This window comes from Mobula birostris, chromosome 8, assembly GCF_030028105.1.
Source record: "Mobula birostris isolate sMobBir1 chromosome 8, sMobBir1.hap1, whole genome shotgun sequence".
Classification (NCBI taxonomy): Eukaryota; Metazoa; Chordata; class Chondrichthyes; order Myliobatiformes; family Myliobatidae; genus Mobula; species Mobula birostris.
Genome location: NC_092377.1, coordinates 135,775,628 through 135,798,655, shown reverse-complemented (window position 1 = coordinate 135,798,655; position 23,028 = coordinate 135,775,628). Strand labels below are relative to the sequence as shown.

The following is a 23,028-nucleotide window of genomic DNA, read 5'->3' as shown; positions in this document are numbered from 1 at the left end:
CCCATGTCCTTGGTATGTGGGGGGAAACCAGAGCACCCAGGAAACCCATATAGTCACAGAGAGAACATGGACAGTACTCTAGGTCAGGACTGAACCTGGGTCTCTGGCACGGCAAGTCAGTAAGCTCTCCTAGCTCTGCCACCGTACTGTCCCTGAGCTGAGCATGGGTTGGTTGGCTACACTTAAAGCAGCAGAGAGTGAGAGGTGATTTGTATAAAGATTCTGACTGGGTCTGACAGGGTGGATAGCGAAAGTATGTTTCCCACAAATGGGGATATCTAGAACTAGATAGCATAGCTTCAGAATCAGGAATCATCTTTGATGAGATGAGAAATAACCTTTTTAGAGGACTGACTGTGAATCTTTGAAATTCTCCATTTCATTGAATTTCTGAGATACAGTCATTGAATATACTCAGAACTGACAGATATTTGAACTATGAGGGAGTCAAGGGGTCTTGTCATGTGCCCAGTTACATGAACTTTGTTGCCTTACCTTGATAGCAACAGGGTAGACAGTAGCTCCAATTTCAAAACTGCCCTTCTTGAACATCATAACAGAGGTATTGTTGATACAAGTTCCTGTGGAGAGGAACAGTGTAAGGCTAGAATGTTGCAAGATTGGATTCCCATAGGGCAAAACTGGAGGTGATAGTTTGCTCAACACACTTATTCTTCATTATCATATCTCACAATTACTTGAAAAACCCCATATTTTGTTTTCTTCACTGCTTTACACAGAAGATATAATTGAATCATTCTTGTATCTTTTTAAAATATGTTTCAGTTCATAACAATCTTGACACATTTTGTGTTACATCCATAACTGCTGATTTGAAGCTGTTATCATAAATCCAATGGAAAATGGCATCAACCCTAACTAAACAGGTTGGTGGCTCAGGTGCAATGGTTTTCAAAACACACAGTGCATGGTGAATGACATCATATTAGGTGAACGTGTTTTGATGGTCCACATGACCTCTTTTCCAGGATGATATTTTGACAGATCAAAAAAAGAAAATAAACATTGGAGGCCATTGGGCCCTCCGTACCTGTCCTGCCATTCAATCAGATCAATTGGGCAACAATTACCTCAACTCCACTTTCTTGAAGTAATTTTGTTCCCCTTGATCAGAATCAGGTTTAATATCACTGGCATATGTCGTGAAATTTGTTAATTTAGCATCAGCATTCCTATTCCTATCTACAATTCTGCTGATTTGGTTTGAACAACTGAGCCTTTACTGTCCTCTTTGGTAGAGATTCAAATGAGTCCAGTCAGGATCCATACAAAAAGAACAGGTCCATTGGATAAGAAGTGGTACTGGGGGAGGAGAAGTGATTATTAGCAGATCTGCAGTTCAACAGTGAGTGGCTGACTATAATCAAGGCTTGAGATATGCATGATGCTGTCTCCAAACAAGAAACAGTCCATTCCGATGCATTTCTAATCATAGTTGGGGACTTCAACCAAGCTTGTTACCAATTACCATTTACCATGCACACAAAACCTGTAGCACCAGAGGTCTCAACACATTAGACCACTGTTATACTAAGATAAGGAATGTATACTGTTCCATGCCCAGACGACGTTTTGGTAAATCTGATCACCTGGTTGTCCTTCTCCTACCTGCATACAGGCAGAGGCTAAAGAGCAAAGCTCCAGAGATTAGGCAAACAAAGAAGTGGTTCCAGTAGGCAGAAGAGTGGCTATGGGATTGCTTCAAGTCTGTGTTCAAGGACTCATCTATGGATCCGAATGAATACACCATAGTTGTCACAGACTTTATTAAAACAACTGTAGATGAGTGTGTCCCCACAAAATCATCAGTCTTCCCCAACCAAGAAACCTACAATCTGCTAAGGGTCAGATCAGAGGCATTAAAGTCTGGTGACCATGATGTCCAAGTATGATATCCAGAAAGCCATCTCACCGATGAAGTGGCAATTCCAGACTAAACTTGAATCAACGAAGGATGCTCGACAGTTGTGGCAGGGCTTCGCTTCCAGATGAACTCAATACCTTCTATGCTCACTTTGATGGTCAAAACATGGAGGAACCATCACAAACTCCCACAACCCCAGATGATCCTGTGATTTTAGTCCCTGAGGCCGACGTGTGAGCAGCCTTCAGGAGGGTGAACCTATGAAAAGCATCCAGCCTGGATGAGGTACCTGGCCAAGTACTAAAGACCTGTGCTATTCAACTGGCTGGAGTGTTCACTAAGATCTTTAACCTCTTGCTTTGGCAGTTTGAGGTACCCTCCTGCTTCAAGCAGACTTCACTTTTACTGGTGCCTAAAGAACGTGGTAAGCTGCCTTAATGACTATCATCCAGTAACATTTCCATCAAGAGAGATGGAAGTATTTTGAGAGATTGTTGATGAACTTCTGCCTGAGAAGCAATTTAAATCTGCTTTAATTGGTCTACCGGTGCAACAAGTCCACAGCAGATACCATCTCATTGGCTCTTCTCTAAACCCTGGAACATCTGGACAGCAAAGATGCACACATCAAGATGCTCTTTATTGACTATCGCTCGGCATTCAATACCATCACCCCCTCAAAACTAATCAATAAGCTTCAAGACCTTGGCCTCAATACCTCCTTGTGCAATTGGATCCTCGATTTCCTCACTCACAGACTCTAGTCAGTTCGGATTGGCAACAACATCGCCTCCACAATCGCCATCAGCACAGCTCTTCACGCTTTACACTTATAACTGCGAAACTAAGCACAGCTTCAATGCCATATTTAGTTTTGTTCAAAGGATTCAAAATACCTTGAGATTCATCTGCTTACAGGCAGCCACAAAGCAAGAAACCTGAAAGAACCCAATTTTAAAAAAAGATCAACACCCAATGCACAGAGAAAGAGGGGGAAAAAACACAAATCATGCAAACAATAAAAGCAAGCAACAGCACTCCGAATCAAGTTGAGTCCATAGACCTGGAGCCCGGAGCAGCTGGAGTAGGCCCATAACCTCAGTCTCGGTTCATCATACAGCAGGGCAAATCGCCGCAGAGCGCCAAGCAACTGGAGCAGTCTTTCAACCTCAGTGTTGTGGAGAGTGATATAAGTGTCACGGAAGAACAAACAGGATCACCCTAACCCTCACCTCCGGTCTGACACGCTGTCTTTTCAGAATACCTGGGCCAGCGTTTATATCATCCAAACAGTGGGTCATCCCTGCACTAGGACCTAGGTCCTGGTCTTGCTGTAGCGATATGCTCAAGGCCTGCACCCTGCCGTCCAGCCCAAGGCTATTCTCGACTTTTCCAAATCGGCTCAGCACTTAGATCAATTCAACCTTGCTCCCGGTTTAGGTGGATGGACTCTGAAACTCCTCCACACTGACTCCTCTCCAATTCACTCACTCCAACTCCATCTCTGACCCTGACACCGTCTCAGCCATGCCAAGCTCCAACTTTGCATCACACCAGTGTGGCTCAAACCCACCTTTACATGTCTCTTCATTGTTTATTGTAGACCGAATTAAACATGGTGACGTATCAGAATATAGGAGGGAGGTTGAAAATCTGGCTGAGTGGTACCACAAAAACAACCTCTTACTCAATGTCAGCAAAACCAAGAAGCTGATTAGGAAGAGAAAACCAGAGGTCCATGAGCCTGGAGGATCAGAGGTGGAGACTTTAAATTCCTCAGTGTTATCAATTCGGAGGACCTGTCCTGGGCCCAACACGCAAGTGCACCTATGAAGAAAGCATGGCAGCTTCCTTAGTTGTTTGTGGAGATTCAGCATGATATCTAAAACTCTGACAAACTTCTATAGATGTGTGGTGGGTAGTATATTGACTGGCTGCATCACAGCCTGGTATGAAAACACCAACGGCCTTGAACGGAAACTCCTACAAAAATTAGTGGACATGGCCCGGCACATCACAGGTAAAGCCCTCCCCACCTTTGAGCACATCTACATGAAGCATTGTGGCAGGAAAGCAGCATCCATCACCTGGGACCTCCACCACCCAGGTCAGGCTCTCTTCTCACTGCTGCTACCAGAAAGGTGGTACAGGTCCCTGAGGACACACATTACCAGGTTCAAGAATAGTTAATACCCCTCAGCCAACAGGCTCTTCACTCAGCTTAACTTCATCACTGAAATGTTCCCACAACTATGGAGTTACTTTCAAAGACTCTTCATCTCAGTTTCTTGATATTTATTGCTTATTTATTTATTTATTATAATTATTTCTTTCTTTTTCTATTTGCACAGGTTGTTGTCTTTTGCAAAGTGACTGAATGCCAAAGTTGGCACAGTCTTTCATTGGTTCTATCATGGTTACTCTATCATGGATTCATTGGGTAACTCTGCAAGAAAATAAATCACAAGGTTGCAAATGGTGACATTCATGTACTTTGAAAATAAATTCACTTTGAACTTTTAACTTTTGAACTGTTAAATTTCAGGATGATCTTTTGCATTTCAGATTGTGTGTCCTGGATGTTCTTTCATCTCCGAACAAATCAGACTGAATTGAGAAGAATGTGTGACAGAAAGCAGTCACAGGTTGATGAGGAGCTCAAGGATGTAGTAACAGACAGTTTTGAAGTATTGAACAACAAACTTAAAAAATTAAGGAAGTTTGGAAGCAGGACATCTTGCAATATTTCTCAAGATTATTATTCCCCCCCCCACTCTGCTTTTGAACAGGAAAGAACAGGAGGATTAACAAGACCATTGCTGAATTGAAGACATTAGAAATGGAAGAGAAATTTTACTTTTCAGTCCTGGCCTCTATGGTTACTCGATGACCCTCATTAAGTATGGTAAAAGTATAGGGGAGTGTGCTCAAGTAGGATTTTTCCAAATAATACAGACATGGTTTATGTTATGTTTTGCAACTCTAAGACATAAAACTAACCGAAAGGAGCTGAAAATAACTATATATTTAATTTTTACTTTAGCAAGCCGTGCACTTACGACGTGGTGGTGTGATGATGTATGCCATTCATGTACTTTTACATATAACCCACAACTAATTAAACCACACCCCTCTCTGCTTAGCTACAAGCTCCAACTCAATATAGAATGCATCTCAACTTGTATACATATATACAGTACTGTAAGCAAAATTCTTACGTACAGATATATAGGTAGGGCACCGAAGATTTTTGCACAGTACTGTATTTGTCAACATGGAGCAGAGAAGAAGTTTGTAAATCTGGTGGGAGCAAAGGATGTTTGGAATGACTCAGGTAGAGCACTGCAGAAGGGGTGTGAGACAGGTGGCAAAGGAGTACTAGGGGTGGAGGGTGACATGAGTGCAGACACACCCAGCCCTGAGACACAGGACAGAGTCATTTGATTCCAAACAATTAGTTCATTGATCATTATAGAATGTCTTTCTGTTGCTTCCTGCTTCCTCTGCTCTGCTCTCATTTCCCCTTTCTCAACCATGATTCCCCTCTCTCTGCACCCTTCCCACTCTCAGTCCACAATAGAGACCCAAATCAGAATTAGGTTTATCGCTCATATATTGTCATGAAAGTCTGTTTTCCTCGGCAACCATACAGTGCAATACATAAAATTTCTACAAAATTCTTTGGCACCCTAGCTATATATAGTGTGAAGACTTTTGCACAATACTGTAAATACTGAATATATACAGTATAATAACTTTTAAATTGTCCCATTCAGGCATAAAGATTTAATCACTGTGGAGGATTTCTTACTCTTGTGTAATAACAGCTTTCCTGACAAGGGGGTGGGGTGGGAGAGGTCACCCTGCTTAGCAAGTGAGACTTATGGCTGTGAAACAATCTCAGGTTCTCCGGCCTCCCTCATGGTGAACGTGGGGGTTGACTCTGGGGCTGCCAGAAGTGGTTCTGATACTGTAATACAAACATTACTGAAATATTAAATACACAACAGTCTGGACCCATTGTTTACACTTTGATTACAAGCAACAGAGGCAGAAGTTGGAGTGAAAATAGTGTAGAGAATTCAAGGGGAATTTCCAGTTGAAATCTGAAATTGGAGAGTCTCTGCCTCCACCACTGGTGAAAAATATTCTCCTTCAGAACCCTCCTAGATCTCTTATTTTATCCTTTAGGACACCTTTTTAGTTTTGTTGTATTTGAGGTTGAGCTACATGGAGAGTCGGATGTCAGACTATTTAAAGGTAAAACATTGCCTGCAGTGGCAGCCCATGCCACTCTGCTTCAGGCCTTCCACGGATGGAACAGATCCACAGAACACAGAAAATCCTCTGAATTGTACAATTTGAATCCATGACCATCCTACTTTGAATGAGAAGCAACAACACTCTGTTATGGACTTTCAAATAGCAGGGAAGGAAAGGGAAAGGAAAATCTGCAGTATGATCACAGAGAAAAAGAATTATCCTGCAAGATTTTGCATATCTATTTATCAAATGGGATCAAGGGGGAGCACATGGAAAAGAAAATGACAACAGAATTCCGAAACAGCACATCTTCTCCAAACATTGAGCTATTGTTCCACTAATATAGATTTAGGTCAATGAGATCAGGAGGTAAAAGTTCTAGTTGCTAGTTCTCCACGGGGGAGGAGAGGTTGTTTAAATTAGAATTGTAGGGAGATGGGAACCAGAGTGCCAGAACAGATGGTTGTTAAGGCCTCAGACGAAGTCAGGAATCAAAAGGTTGAGCATGGGGCAACTAATGTCCTGAGCTGCGTATATTTCAATGCAAGAAGTTTCGTAGGAAAGGCAGATGAGCTCAGGGCATGGATCAACACCTGAAATAATGATATTGTAGATATTGGTGAGGCTTGGTTGCAGTAGGGGTAGGATTGGCAGCTCAATACTCCTGATTCCATTGTTTTAGACGCCACAGAGAGGGAGGGATTAAAGGAGGTGGGAGTGGTGTTACTAGTCAAGGAAAATCTCACAGCAGTGCTCTTTCAGGACAGACTGGACAACTTGTCTAGTGAGGCATTATAGGTGGAATTGTGTAATAAAAAAAAGGTATAACTGCGTTAATGGGGCTATATTACAGAACACCCAACAGTCCCAGATATTTAGAGAAACAGATTTGTAGAGATTGCAGACTGTTGCAAAAAACGTAAGGATGCAATAGTAGGTGATTTTAATTTTCCATATATTGTCTAGGACCCCCGTTCCGTAAAAGGACTAGATGGGCTAAAATTTGTCAAATGCGTTCAGGAAAGTTTCCTTAATCAATCCTAATGACAGAATATGCATTACTTAATCTGCTGTTAGGGAATGAGACAGGATAGGTGACAGTAGTCCATGTAGGGGAACACTTTGCATCTAATGATCACATTGCCATTAGTTTCAAAGTAAATATGTGAAAAAATAGATCAGGCCTGGGGGTTGAGATCCTAAATTGGGGAAAAGCCAATTTTGATGGTATCAAAAAGGATCTGGCAAGTGTGGATTGAGACAGGCTGTTTCCTGGCAAAGGTGTACTGGGTAAATGGAAAGCCTTCAGAAGTGAAATTTTGAGAGTACAAAGCTTGTAAGTGCCTGTCAGAAGATAAAGATAAAGGTAAAGATAACAAGTGTAGAAAGCCTTTGTTTTCAAGAGTTATTGAGACCATGGTTAAGAAAAAATGGAGGTGCATTGCAGATATAGGCAGGTAGGAACAAATGAAGTGCTAATGGAGTACAAGAAATGCAAGAGAACACTTACGAAAGAAATCAGGAGGGCTAAAAAAAGACATGAGCAGACAAGACTGAGCAGACAAGACTAAGCAGACAAGGTGAAGGAGAATCCTAAGGGATTCTACAGATATGTCAAGAACTAAAGGATTGCACGGGACAAAATTAGTCCTCTGGAACACCACAATGGTAATCTCTGCATGGAGCCAAAAGAGATGGAGGAAGATCTTAAATACATTTTTTGCATCTGTATTTACTCGGGTGACAGACACAGTCTATAGAAGTGAGGCAAAACGTGGACTCTGTACAGACTACAGAGGAGGAGGTGTTTGCTGTCTTGAGGCAAATTAGAGTGAATAAATCACCAGGGCCTGACAAGGTGTTCCCTCGGACCCAGCGGGAGGCAAGTGCAGAAACCCCCGGGGCCTTAGTCGAGATATTTAAATCATCCTTAGTGACAGGTGAGGTGCCAGGGGATTGGAGGATAGCCAATGTTGTTCCACTGTTTAACAAAGGCTCTAAAAATAAACTAGGAAATTATAGGCCGTCAAGCCTGACATCAGCAGTGGGTAAGTTATTGGAAGGTATTCTAAGGGACTGGATATATGACTATTTGGATAGACAAGGACTGATTAAGGATAGTCAGTATGGCTTTGTGCGTGGTAGGTCGTGTCTAAACAACCTTAAAGAATTTTGAGGAAGTTACTGTTGTAGTAGTTAATAATAGCAGTATTCTTATGCCACTCACACATGGGAGGAGTTCACATACTGTACAAGCAGAGTTATCAATAAAGTTCAGTTGAATATCCTGCCTGCTGGCGTGCTCTGCACTCTCCCTCATATCGAACACGACATGATGTCAGACATGGTTGATGGTGGATGAATTCAGGCTACAGACCAAAGGTGACACTCGACAAGGAAGAATGCAGCAAGTCTATTCTTGTTCACATATATCTGTGGGAGGAACTTGTCAGTCTGGACTGCCTATGCTAGTTGCTCTGAGGTTGAGCTGAGACCTGGCCGGGATTGCTAAACAACACCTTCGAGCTACACCCAAAAGTGGATACGTTGCAATAATCTGTGGGCCATTAGCCTGGGGAAGCGCAGAGACACAGATACAACAGAGAAGACTTTTGGAATTCAAATAAATAAGAAATAAACAAACAGGAAAATGGGGCAAATACCTGTAGTACCTACATCTGTTTTCCTAATAAAGCCTCTGAGACATTTGATTTCTCCAAACTATGGATCTTTCAGAGATGGCTCAAATACTGAGAGATTTAGGGTTGCAAGACAGCTCACTCAGGATTCAGAAGAGCATCAAGTAAATACACTGATATATGGACAGCCATATCTACACCTGGTGTATCGAGCTGCAGCTCCTAAGGAACCGCCTTAGGGAACTGGAGTTGCATCTCGATGGCCTTTGTCTGGTCAGGGACAGCGAGGAGGTGATAGGAAGGAGTTATAGGCAGGTGGTCACACCGGGGCCACGGGAGACAGACAAGTGGGTAACAGTCAGGAGAGGGAAGGGGAAGAGTCAGGTACTAGAGAGTACCCCTGAACAATAAGTACTCCTGTTTGAGTACTGTTGGGGGATACAGCTTACCTGGGGGAAGCAACAGTGGCCGTGCCTCTGGCACAGAGTCTGGCCCTGTGGCTCAGAAGGGTAGGGAAAGGAAGAGGAAGGCAGTAGCGATAGGGAACGCTATAGTTAGGGGGTCAGACAGGTGATTCTGTGGACGCAGGAAAGAAACTGGGATGGTAGTTTGCCTCCCAGGTGCCAGGGTCCGGGATGTTTCAGATAGCATCCATGATATCCTGCAGTGGGAGGGGGAACAGCCAGAGGTCATGGTACAGATTGGTACCAATGACATAGGTAAGAAAAGGGAAGAGGTCCTGTAAACAGAGTACAGGGAGTTAGGAAGGAAGTTGAAAAGCAGGACCGCAAAGGTAATAACCTCGGGATTATTGCCTGTGCCATGTGACAGTGAGGAATAGAATGAGGTGGAGGATAAATGCGTGGCTGAGGGATTGGAGGAGGGGGCAGGGATTCAGATTCCTGGATCATTGGGACCTCTTTTGGCGCAGGTGTGACGTGTACAAAAAGCACAGATTGCACTTGAATCTCAGGGGGACCAATATCCTGGTGGGGAGGTTTGCTAAGGCTGCTGGGGAGAGTTTAAACTAGAATTGTTTTGGGGTGGGAACCGAACTGAAGAGACTGGGGAAGAGGCAGTTGGCTCATAAATAGAGAAAGCTTGGAGACAGTGTGTGAGGGAGGATAGGCAGGTGATAGAGGAGGGACGCGCTCAGACCAATGGTTTGAGATGTGTCTATTTTAACGCAAGGAGTATTGTGAACAAAGCAGATGAGCTTAGAGTGTGGATCAGTACTTGGAGCTATGATGTGGTGGCCATTACAGAGACTTGGATGGCTCAGGGACAGGAATGGTTACTTCAAGTGCCGGGTCTTAGATGTTACAGAAAGGAAAGAGAGGGAGGCAAAAGAGATGGGGGCCTGGCACTGTTGATCAGAGATAGTGTCATGGCTGCAGAAAAGGTGGACTCATGGAGGGATCATCTACGGAGTCTCTGTGGGTGGAAGTCAGGAACAGGAAGGGGTCAAAAACTTTACTGGGTGTTTTTTATAGGCCACCCAATAGTAACAGGGATATCGAGGAGCAGATAGGGAAGCAGATCTTGGAAAGGTGTAATAATAACAGAGTTGTCGTGATGGAAGATTTTAATTTCCCAAATATCGATTGGCATCTGCCTAAAGCAAGGGATTCAGGTGGGGTGGAGTTTGTTGGGTGTGTTCAGGAAGGTTTCTTGACACAATATGTAGATAAGCCTACAAGAGGAGAGACTGTACTTGATTTGGTATTGGAAAATGAACCTGGTCAGGTGTCAGGTCTCTCAGTGGGAGAGCATTTTGGAGATAGTGATCATAATTCTATCTCCTTTATAATACCATTGGAGAGAGATAGGAACAGACAAGTTAGAAAAGCATTTAATTGGAGTAAGGGGAATTATGAGGCTATCAGGCAGGAAATTGGAAGCTTAAATTGGGAACAGATGTTCTCAGGGAAAAGTACGGAAGGAATGCGGCAAATGTTCAGGAGATATTTGTGTGGAGTTCTGCATAGGTATGTTCCAATGAGACAGGGAAGTTATGGTAGGGTACAGGAACTGTGGTGTACAAAGGCTGTAATAAGTCTAGTCAAGAAGAAAAGAAAAGCATACAAGAGGTTAAGAGAGCTAGGTAATGTTAGAGATCTAGAAGATTATAAGGCTAACAGGAAGCAGTTTAAGAAGGAAATTAGGAGAGACAGAAGGGGCCATGAGAAGGCCTTGGCAGGCAAGATTAAGGAAAATCCTAAGGCATTCTACAAGTACGTGAAGAGCAAGAGGATAAGACATAAAAGAATAGGACCTATCAAGTGTGACACTGGGAAAGTGTGTATGGAACCAGAGGAAATAGCAGAGGTACTTAATGAATACTTTACTTCAGTATTCACTATGGAAAAGGATCTTGGTGATTGTATTGATGACTTGCAGTGGACTGAAAAGCTTGAGCATGTAGACATTAAGAAAGAGGATGTGCTGGAGCTTTTGGAAAGCATCAAGTTGGGTAAGTCACCGGGACCGGATGAGATGTACCCCAGGCTACTGTGGGAGGTGAGGGAGGAGATTGCTGAGCCTCTAGCGATGATCTTTGCATTATCAATGGGGACGGGAGAGGTTCCGGAGGATTGGAGGGTTGCGGATGTTGTTCCCTGATTCAAGAAAGGGAGTAGAGATAGCCCAATAAACTATAGACCAGTGCCTCTTACCTCAGTGGTTGGCAAGTTGATGGGAGAAGATCCTGAGGCAGGACTTATGGACATTTGGAGAGGCATAATATGATTAGGAATAGTCAGCATGGCTTTGTCAAGGGCAGATCCTGCCTTACGAGCCTGACTGAATTTTTTGAGGATGTGACTAAACACATTGATGAAGCAAGAGCAGTAGATGTAGTGTATATGGATTTCAGCAAGGCATTTGATAAGGTACCCCATGCAAGGCTTATTGAGGAAGTAAGGAGGCATGGGATCCAAGGGGACATGGCTTTGTGGATCCAGAACTGGCTTGCTCACAGAAGGCAAAGAGCAGTTGTAGACGGGTCATATTCTGCATGGAGGTCAGTGACCAGTGGTGTGCCTCAGGGATCTATTCTGGGACCCTTACTCTTCGTGATTTTTATAAATGACCTGGATGAGGAAGTGAGGGATGAGTTAGTAAGTTTGCTGATGACACAAAGGTTGGAGGTGTTGTGGATAGTGTGGAGGGCTGTCAGAGGTTACAGCGGGACATTGATAGGATGCAAAACTGGGCTAAGAAGTGGCAGATGGAGTTCAATCCAGGTAAGTGGGAAATGGTTAATTTTGGTAGGTCAAATATGATGGCAGAATATAGTCTCAATGGTAAGATTCTTAGCAGTGTGGAGGATCAGAGGGATCTTGGGGTCCGAGTCCACAGGACGCTCAAAGCAGCTGCGCAGGTTGACTCTGTGGTTAAGAAGGCATATGGTGCAATTGGCCTTCATCAATCGTCCAATTGAATTTAGGAGCTGAGAGGTAATGTTGCAGCTATATAGGACCCTGGTCAGACCCCACTTGGAGTACTGTGCTCAGTTCTGGTCACCTCACTACAGGAAGGATGTGGAAACCATAGAAAGGGTGCAGAGGAGATTTACAAGGATGTTGCCTGGATTGGGGAGCATGCCTTATGAAAACAGGTTGAGTGAATGCAGCCTTTTCTCCTTGGAGCGTCGGAGGATGAGAGGTGACCTGATAGAGGTGTATAAGATGATGAGAGGCATTGATCGTGTGGATAGTCAGAAGCTTTTTCCCAGGGCTGAAATAGTTGCCACAAGAGGACACAGGTTTAAGGTGCTGGAGAGTAAGTACAGAGGAGATGTCAGGGGTAAGTTTTTTTAGGGGTAAGTGGGGTGCGTGGAATGGGCTGCCAGCAATGGTGGCAGAGGCAGATACAATAGGGTCTTTTAAGAGAGTTTTGGGTAGGTACATGGAACTTAGAAAAATAGAGGGCTATGGGTAAGCCTAGTAATTTCTAAGGTAGGGACACGTTAGGCACACTTTGTGGGCTGAAGGGCCTGTATTGTGCTGTAGGCTTTCTATGTTTCTATACTGCACAGGTGACAATGGAGATGACATCATGGGTGGATTAGGATTGACAGATGCTCAGAAAAAAGAGTGCAAAATAGTGCAGGACAAATTCAAATAATATTCTACAGGAAACCAAAATATGATATATGAGAGGGCAAAGTTCAATTCCATAAAACAGGAGCCAGATGAAAGTCTGAATCTGAGAGGTGAGCTCATCAGAGACAGGATTGTTGTCAGACTACTAGACATCAAATTGTCACAGAGATTTCAGTTGGATGCAAATCATTACTATATGGCAAGTCTCCATTTCACATCAAAGATCCCCGTCCAGCAAAAGAAGTGAAATGCCACCAATGCAATAGAGTTGGCCATTATAAAGCCAGTGTCACTCAAAAAGAGTTCTTCAGGAGGTCAAAGAAGACCATGATTCAGACAAAGAAAGAGCATTCCTTGGGGCTCTAGATTCAAATAGACAAGGCTGGTGTACCACAGTTCAGTTGCAAAATAATACAATGAACTACAAAATGGACACTGGGCCAGATCTCACAGCCATCTCCGAATGTCTGTTCATAAAACCGGAGAAGAAAACAGGCATTATGCTAAACCCAAGGAAAGTGCTCACTGGGCCAAGGAACATAAGTCCAGTATGAAGCTGCAGTGCACAGCAATCTTTTTAAAAAAAGCATATCCTTGCCCATAAGGACTTTGCAAACCATCATTTAGAAGATACTGCAAAGATGTGGAAGAAGGTCTTGCAGTTGGATAGGACTAAAATGGAACTTTTTGGCCTTAACATTAAGTGGTATATGTCACATAAATCTAATACTGCACATCTGTCAGGTAACACCAAGTATGATGGAGGTAGCATTATGCTATAGGGATGCTTTTTCAACAGCAGGGACTGAAAATCTGGTCAGGATTGATGTGAAATGAGTGCTGCTAAATACAGAAAGATCCTGCATAAAATTCTGCTAGCCTCTGCCAGAAAACTTAAACTGGGAAGGGAGTTCATCTTTCAGCAGGACAACGACCCAAAGCACACTGCCAGAGCAACCACGGAGTGGCTTCAAATGAAGAAAATTGATGTCTTTGTGTGGCCCAGTCAGTCCTGACCTTTACCTAATCGAACATCTTTGGCAAGATTTCAAGATTGCTGTCCACCGCTGCTCCCTAACTAACCTGACTTAGAGGCTGAGAGTTGTTTTTTTGCAACTGTACAGAGTGGCTGCACCTCACCTAAATGCATTTTGAACAGAAGGCAGAGATAATCACTTTGCAAAGTTTGGGGAAAAGTTCAAAATAAATTTATAATCAAATTACATATATGTCACCATATACAACTCTGAGACACATTTTCCTGTGGGCATACTCAATAATTCCAAGAACCATAATAGAATCAATGAAAGACTGCATCCAAAAGGGGGGGGGGGCCGAGGGGCAAACAACAAACTGTGCAAATATAAGAGAGATAATAATAATAAATAAACAAATAAATAAATAAGCAAAAAATATAATACAAGATGAAGAGTCCTTGAATGAATGTGTGGGAAATTTTAAAAGGGTTGAAATTATAAGAAACACCAGCAGAGGAATCTAAAGCACAAGTTTGAAAACAGAAGAGGCAAAAGAATCATATCTGGCATTACAGGAATGCAGGAAGTCTCATTCCTAAAATGTTTCTTCTGAGTTGCTATCTAGAATGCAATACAGCTACTTTAAAGCAAGCTTATTAACTAGACCAAATTATGATTAAAATTACACGTCCTATTGAGAAACAGTATCTGAATACATTACAGTGGACGTAGCACAGCTAGTTATGCATCATACTTGTATTAGATGGATCACTTTGTTCCACAGGAATATCTGAAGTAGAGACCTCTAGTTGACATGTATATATATTTCATAGGCAGGGATGAAGCCCATGCTTTGGACATGGTGATGTCTCAGGACATGAGGAAATTATCTTAATTCTAACCCTGTTTTTGCTTACTTTTTATGTATCTTTAAAAAAAAACTCCTGGAAATTCCTTTTATATTAATGGATGGGTCACCCTATTTCATCTTTTTCTCCCTTATAGGCTTTCCAGCTGTCCTGTTGGCTGTCAAAGACTTCCCACTAATCTATGCCATATTGTATGCCTTCTCTTTTGGTTTTATGTTGTCCCTGACTTCCCATCATCCACAGTTGCCATATCCTCACCCTAGTGTGCTTCTTCGGGACGAAATTTTGCTGCGTCTCCCGAATTACTCCCAGGAATTGCTGCTCCACCCTCTTCACTTCTAGAATCCTCTGGCCAACCTTTCCATATCTCTGTAGTTTACCTTTGCTGAACTGTAATACTGTAACTTTAGATTTCAGTCTCTCTCTCAAACCAAACCCAAAGAGTTCCTTCACCTTAAGCTCCCAGATCAAGTCTGCTTGTTACACAACACCAAACACTGCCTGTTCCTAGTGGGCAGGCTGCTCTAAAAACCCACAGATTCCTTTCTTTGTGGTCCACTGATCTTCACAGTCTACCTACAGACTGAAGTTACCCTAGACCACTGCAATATTGCCTTACATGCCTTTTCTATCTCCTAGTGTATTTTGTATCCCATATCCTGATCACTATTCAGAGGGCCGTACATAACTCCCATTAGGGTCTATTATCAATGCAGCTTCTCAACTCTACCCACCTGAGAAGGTGAGAGCAGGATAGAAAGTGGCAACAAAGTAATTACTTTGAATAGGACTGAGATAGATCTAATCCACAGAGACTGGTGGAGCTCCAAACAAATGAGATGTGGCCTCCTGAAACACAAGACTTCGATAGAGCATTACAGTGCAGAATGATTCTCCTCGTAAGGGAAACAAGGAAAAAGACAGCATTTTACTTTAGGGGTCTCCCATCTGAAAGATGAGGAGGACCTTATTGTCTCAGAGGAGTACAAAATCTTTAGCATTCTCTAACCCAAGGAGTCATTGATGCTGAGTCAGTATATATTGAAGGCTGAGTAGACTTCTTGACTGTACTGGTATCAAAGGTTATGGGAAGGAGACAGGACAGCAGAATTGAAGTCAAGATTTTATTAGCAATGATCTGATTGTTTAATGGAGTAGGTTAGAGACATTATAGCCTGCTCCTGCTCCTATTTTTTATGTTCCTAAGGTTTCGATAGCTCTGTCTGAGCACTGAACAAAAATTAATCCTGAGGGACTTCTAGCTCATAAAGCTCAGCTAAACAGGACCTTCAGCAACTGACTCATTGGCTTAATTTCAAGATATTCCACCTCCTATCTCATTAAATTTTGTTCTCCATAACGCACATAAGAAGTTGTTTATAATTACATGGAATGACTGTTTGTTCTTATTCTACTTTAACAGCCTTCACTTACCTTCTGGGAATATCAAAATTGGAAGTTTAACCTGGTCTCTTACATGTTCACTCAGTCTGCAGAGATAAAAAAAAAAACAGAATTGGGCAAAAGAAAGAAAAGAATTGCAAATATAAAATTTTTATTGGCTCTCTCATACCCTCTTTAAGTGCATAGAGTAATTTTCTATGACTCTATGCACAGAAACAAGCCCTTTGGCCCATTTAGTTCATGACAAACTATTTCAACCGCTTGATCCAATCAACCTACACCAGGACTCCAGCCTCCCATACCCCTACCAATCATGTACCTATCAAAACTTCTCTTAATTGTTGAAATCTAGCTTGTATGCACCACCTGTGCTGGAAGCTCATTCCACATTCTCACAACCATCTGAGTGAAGAAGTTTCCCCTCAAGTTCCCCTTAAACTTTTCACCTTTCACCCTTAACCCACAACCTCTGGTTGTAGTCCCAGAGGTATAACTCAGGTCCTCCTCCAGACCCCGCAACGTCCTTGTAAAGTTTTTCTGGACTCTTTCAAACTTACTTACATTTTTCCTGTAGGTAGGTGACCAACACTGCACACTATACTCCAAATTAGACCTCACCAAAGTCTTATACAACTTCAGCATAACATCCCAACTCCTGTATTCAATACACTGATTTATGAAGGCCAATGTGCCAAAAGCTTTCTTTATGACCCTATTCACTTGAGATACCACTTACACTGAATTATGGACCTGTATTCCCAGATCCCTTTCATCTACCACTCCTCAGTGCCCTACCATTCACTATGTAAAACCAACCCTGGTTGGTCCTACCGAAATGCAACACCTCACACTTGTCTGCATTAAATTCCACCTGCCATTTTTCCATCTGTTCCAGATCTATGCAAGCCATGATAGCCTTCCTCACTGTCCACTACACCCTCTAATCTTGGTGTCATCCACAAATTTGCTGATCCAGTTAACCACATATCATCCAGACTGTTGATTTAGATGGCAGACAATAATGGGCTCAGCACTGATCACTGAAGCACTCCACTAGTCATAGGCCTCCAATCAGAGAAGCTTCTACCACAAGGCCAATGAATTTAATACTTCACCTTGAATGCCAAGTGACTAAATCTCCTTGACTAACTTTGTCAACTGCCTTACATGTCCATGTAGACAACATCCACTGCCTTGCCTCCATCCAATTCCCTGGTAACTTCCTCATAAAACTCTAAAAGATTGGTTAGACATGACATATCATGCATGAAGCCATGCTGACCATCTTTAATCAGTCTATGTCTATCCAAATACTTATATATCTGGTCCCTCAGAATACCTTCGAAAAACTTTCCCACTACTGATGTCAGGCGTATAATTTCCTGCTTAATTTTTACACCTTTTCTTGAACAGTGGAACACTGTTGGTTATCCTCCAGTCCTCTTGTACCTCACCTGTTGCTAAGGATGATTTAAATATCTCTGCTGGAACTTCTGTAATTTTTGCACTTGCAGGGTTGGAGTGTACACTTTGTCAGGCCTGGAGTATCCACTTCGGTAGGACCAACTGAGAATGAGCTGCAAGCACACATGCGAGCTCGATCTCAATGTTTAAGAGAAGTTTGGATAGGTACATGGATGGTAGGGGTATTGAGGGCCATGGTCCCGGTGCAGGTCGATGGGAAAATGTTTTCGGCATGGACTAGATGGCCCAAAGAGCCTGCTTCTGTGCTGTACTTCTCTATGACTCTAATTTGCCTCAGGACAGCAAACACCTCCTCTTCTGTAATCTGTATAGGGTTCATGAAGTTGATGTGGCATTACCTCACTTCTACAGACCCCGTGTCTGTCTCCTGAGTAAATATACATGCAAAAAATTTATTTAAGATCTCCCCCATCTCTTTTGCTTCAACACATGGATTACCATTCTGATCTTCCAGAAGACCAATTTTGTCCCTTGCAATCCCTTTGCTCTTAAGATATTTGTCGAAGTCCTTAGGATTCTCCTTCACCTTGTCCGCTGGACAACCTCGTATCTTCCTTTAGCCCTCCTGATTTCTTTCTTACGTGTTCTTTTGCATTTCTTACATTCCATAAGCACCTCATTTGTCCCGATCTGCTATGCACTCCACCCCCCCACCCCCCTTAACCAGGGCCTCAATATCTCTTGAAAACCAAAGTTTCCTGCATCTGTTATCTTTAACTTTTATTCTGGCAGGCACCTACTAACTTTGTACTCCCAAAGTTTTACTTTTAAAGACTTCTCACTTACCAAATACACCTTTTCCAGAAAACCTTTTCCCGACCCATAACTGCCAGATCATTTCTGATCCCATCAAACTGGCCTTTCTCCAATTTGGATCTCAACCCACGGACCAGACCTATCTTTTTGCATATTTACTTTGAAACTAATGGCATTGTGATCACTAGATGCAAAGTGTTTCCCTACACGAACTTCTGTCACCTATCTTATCTCATTCCCTAATAGAAGATCAAGTACTGCACACTCTCTTGTTTGGACTTCTACGTAATGATTAAGGAAACTTTCCTGAACGCACTTGACAAACTCTATTCTATTCAGTCCTTTTGCAGTATGGCAGTGCCAGTCAAAATGTGGAAAGTTAAAATGACATAGTACAACAATCTACGTTTCTTGCAACATTCTGTGATTGCTCTGCACATTTGTTCCTCTAAATCCTATAGGTGGTCTCTAACATAGCCCTATTAACGTGGTTACACCTTTCTTAATTTCTCAGTTCCACCCATAACGCCTCACTAAAGAGTTCCTCAGTCCATCTTGACTGAGCACTGCAATGACATTTTCCCTGACTAGTAACACCATCCCTCCTCCTTTAATTCTTCCCACTCTGTTGAGTCTAAAACAAGATCAATTGGATCTTGGAGCCACTAAAAAGACAGTGAATTTTGTAGATAGTTAGTCCTTTTGGACTAACAGGAAACATTATTTGATTTAACACAGTAAAAATTAAGTATGTTGTGGCAACTTACAAATAAGTTGGACGGTAAATCTAAAGGACTGAAAAGTTACCAAATACTCCTCACCTTCTTGCAACTAGATTGCGATCTCTGACTTCTGATCTCTCAAACCAGATATGAGGACAAGCCTTAACCATGGCTCTCTGAATGACACCCATCAGCCCACCGTGAATCTGCCCAACCTGTTTAAACAAAATCCAGTCACACACAGGGTTAGGAAAGGGCTCATTTCTTCAGGTAACAAGTTCTATTTATCTGACTAGAAGAGTGATTACTTTTTCTCTTCCTTTCCCAACCTATTATAGATTTTTCTGACAAGTAAAGAAAATCATCTTTATCTTCAGATTGCTTATTGTTTTAGGGAAAGGAGAAGCAACACTGCTTATGTGAAGGGAATGAAAATTTTAGAACGCAGAGTAAATTGTTATATTTACAGTATGTCTTGCACTTCAAAAAGGATACAGTAATTCATTCTGCATTAACTTGCAGGGAACTACAATTATCATGACATCCAGCAACACCCCACAAGAAGAATTACAATACAAAAGTTGCTTATTTTGATAGTATTGGTATAGGCAGATCTACAAATGCTGTCAGAAGCACTCAAGATATTCAGTTAGCAATACGTATATTTTAGTAACATTCCAGGTTCTTTGCATACATCCAGTTCATGTGTTCAAATTTCCTATCCCCTGCCCAAGAGTGGAAATTCTGATTCAGCCAAGCTGATTTTAGTGCCATGAAAAACCATGAAGTGGTCAACTAAACTTCAGAAGTCTACTGAATGTATTCTAGACAAAGTAGTAATAGAAAGAAAGGTGACACTGAAAATGAATAAATGCAAAAGATTTGCCATATACAGTGGAATGCCAAAGTTTGGGCACCCCTGGTCAAAACTTCCGTTTCTGTGAATAGCTGAGTAAAAGATGACCTGATTTTCAAAGGCATAAAGTTAAAGATGACACATTTCTTTAATATTTTAAGCAAAATTACTTTTTTATTTCCATCTTTTACAGTTTCAAAATAACAAAAAAGGAAAAGCAAAAGTTTGGGCACCCTGCATGATCAGTACTTAGTAACACCTCCTTTGGCAAGTATCACAGCTCGTAAATGCTTTCTGTAGGTTTCAGGAGTCAGAGTATTTATAAAGCTTTGAAATTTGCAACACCTGGCCTTTCCTAACGATGACTGTGAACAAGCCATAGCCCTAACAAGCTAATTAAGGTCTGAGACCTTGGTAAGAGTTATATGTGAGCTCAAATCTCTTGGGGTGCCCAAACTTTTGCATGGTACTCCTTTCCTTTTTTCACTCTAAAATGTACAAAACAAAAATAATACACTTATCTTGCTTAAAATGTTGAAAAGAATGTTTCATCTTTAACTTTATGATTTTTGGAGATCAGTTCATCTTCTACTCACTTATCACACAGTAATTCACAGTAACAGAAATTTTGACCAGGGGTGTCCAAACTTTTGCATGCCACTGTATACCGTATGTTGTGGATGTCCACTCTAGTCTTATCCTCTGTCCTTTCTGAAACTCACACAGAATTAAGTGCGAACCACTTCACAGCTAGAGTCAGATGCTATTCATTTTCTGAGCACCTTTAAAATTATACTTTAAAAAAACTGAAGAAAATTTGCTGAACAATTTTAAAAAATGTTCATCACACTCAAACTCAAATGTTGATCTAATAGTGTTGCGCTAACCACTACATTATCATGGAGCCCTTAAAACCCGTAAGGCTAATTAGTGTTTTTAAATAAAGGAATAGAACATAAAAGTAATAGCTAATCATCTTAAAACCTCTTTAATCTGGAGGTTCCAAAGAAAAGCTTTTCTCATCCAGACAGTGGTTGTGATCTGGAAAGCACTGCCCAAGAAGGTGAAGGAGGCAAGTTGTCTCAACATTTAAAAAGTACATTTTTGTGTGAACATTGGGATTATCACAGCATAAAAGACCAAGTTGCGGTAAACAGAACGATAGAACAGTATTTATGGTCATTATGATCATGGTTGGCTAAAGAGCTTTCTTCTGTGCCTTATGAATCTATAATCATAGATTTTAAATAATTGGAAATAAGATTGACAAGGCTTTATTTAAAGTTGTCAGGATATGGAATGCTTAATCTGAGATAGAATTTGATTCTGAAAACTATTTGAAACCCACTTGGTTCAAGAGCCAGCAATGAGTGAATATGCTTTTATTCAGTTTACTGACAAAGGCTGGTATGCACCATGCAGACCATTTGCTGAGCAATATAAAAATATGATAGACTGAAGATGACAATATCTAGAAACAAAATGGCTAGTTTTAGAATCCAAGGTACATGGCATTATTTACATCTATTCAGCTTTTTACATGGATCTGCACATAGAGAATTACTCACCATAGCGTAGAAGCCATCACTAGCCAGAATGATGACATCAATTGGAGAAGTATGATTTGCAACACATATACCTCCATTTTTGGGTCTGTTTTCACTGTCAAGGAAATACACAAATATCAACACAATCACTGGAAAGCTCAGTGTCTGCAGGTCTGTGTAATATCTTGCTGGCTTAAACGCTGTAGCCAGCCCCTTCTATTTCATATACAGGCTGGGATAAATGTTTATTGTTTATCAGTCTTTTAGTCTTCCTCTGATCCAGCAATTTCGCACAGCACATCAGTCCAGCATCTTTCTCCCAGCAATCTCACCTTTTCTTTCCTGTCCACTAACTATAAAACAACTCTGCTTTGTATTCATTACATATAGAAATGCACCTGGGAAAAGCTTCAGAGAACAACAGATGGCAAATGGCCAGAAGCAACAACAGATATCTCGAAAAAATTAAGACAAGTAAGGAGTTGGAGAATTGTAAAGGACATTGACGAGGTGGTATTAGGAGCTGTTACTGATTTATTTTTGGGATCTGGACATTCCTGGTTAGACCACCATTTATTACCCACCTCCAAGTGCCCTTGAGATGTTGTTAGAGCTGCCTTGTTCAACTGCTGTGGTCTTCCAGTGAAAATATGCCTGTCATGCTGTTGGGAATGGACTTCTAGGATTTAGATCCAGCAACTAAGAATAGCAATGTTTCCACGTCAGAATAGTGCACAACTTGGAATACAATATTCGGGTGGCATTCCCATTCTCCTGCTGCCCACGTCCTTTTTCTTTAGCATTGGACGCTTTGGTTTGGGAGGTGTAATCAAGGTGGCTTGGGTAAGCAACTGCAGTACATTTTATGCATGCTACACACTGCAGTCACAATGTGCTGGTAGTAAATGTTGAGTGGTTCTGTGAGCTATCAATTGAGCGGGCTCCTTTGTCATAATAGTGTCTAACTTTTCAAGTACTATTGAAGCTATATTCATTCAGCCAAATCGAGAGCGTTCTATCATGCTCCCGCCTTGTGTCTTACAGATAGTGGAAGGACTTTGGAGGGTCAGGTGAGTCATTTTTGACCTGCCCTTGTAGCCACTATATTGTTGTGGCTGATCCAGAGTTTCTGGTTAATGGCAATCTCCAGAACTTTGAGGGTACGGTATTTTGATATTAATGCCATTGAATATCAAAGTGGTCAGACTTTTTTTCACAGTAGGAGATAGCCATTGCCTAACACTTTTGGGTATAAATGTTACTTATCAGTTCATGCTGATGGAGTTTAGATCTTGTATGCAAGGATGGATCACTATTTGGTGAGGAGTTGCAGATGGAATTGAATACAGAACAGCCAATGAATTTCCTGTGTCACCAATGACACAGCTCAAGCTGGTTGGTCTTAGATAATGCCCTCAAGAATTGCAGCAGTGATGTCCTAAGGCAGGACTTCCTCATGATTTCCCTGTGTACAACACACAACTCTAATAAACAGAGTCCTTCTCCTAAGTGCCCATAA

At 41.8% G+C, this 23,028-nt stretch overlaps 1 protein-coding gene across 3 annotated transcripts in view; it reads right to left on the bottom strand.

The window, feature by feature from the left end:
- The window catches only part of LOC140201749 (glycerol-3-phosphate acyltransferase 4), a 106,006-nt gene that overhangs the window by 30,016 nt on the left and 52,962 nt on the right, over positions 1–23,028 (bottom strand). For all 3 annotated transcript variants that reach the window (XM_072266366.1, XM_072266368.1, XM_072266367.1), the window contains 4 exons: positions 21,531–21,624; positions 19,206–19,321; positions 16,174–16,229; positions 496–581 (listed from right to left, as the gene is read on the bottom strand). In XM_072266366.1, coding sequence (XP_072122467.1) covers positions 496–581; positions 16,174–16,229; positions 19,206–19,321; positions 21,531–21,624 — 352 coding nt within the window. The remainder of the gene's footprint in view (positions 1–495; positions 582–16,173; positions 16,230–19,205; positions 19,322–21,530; positions 21,625–23,028) is intronic.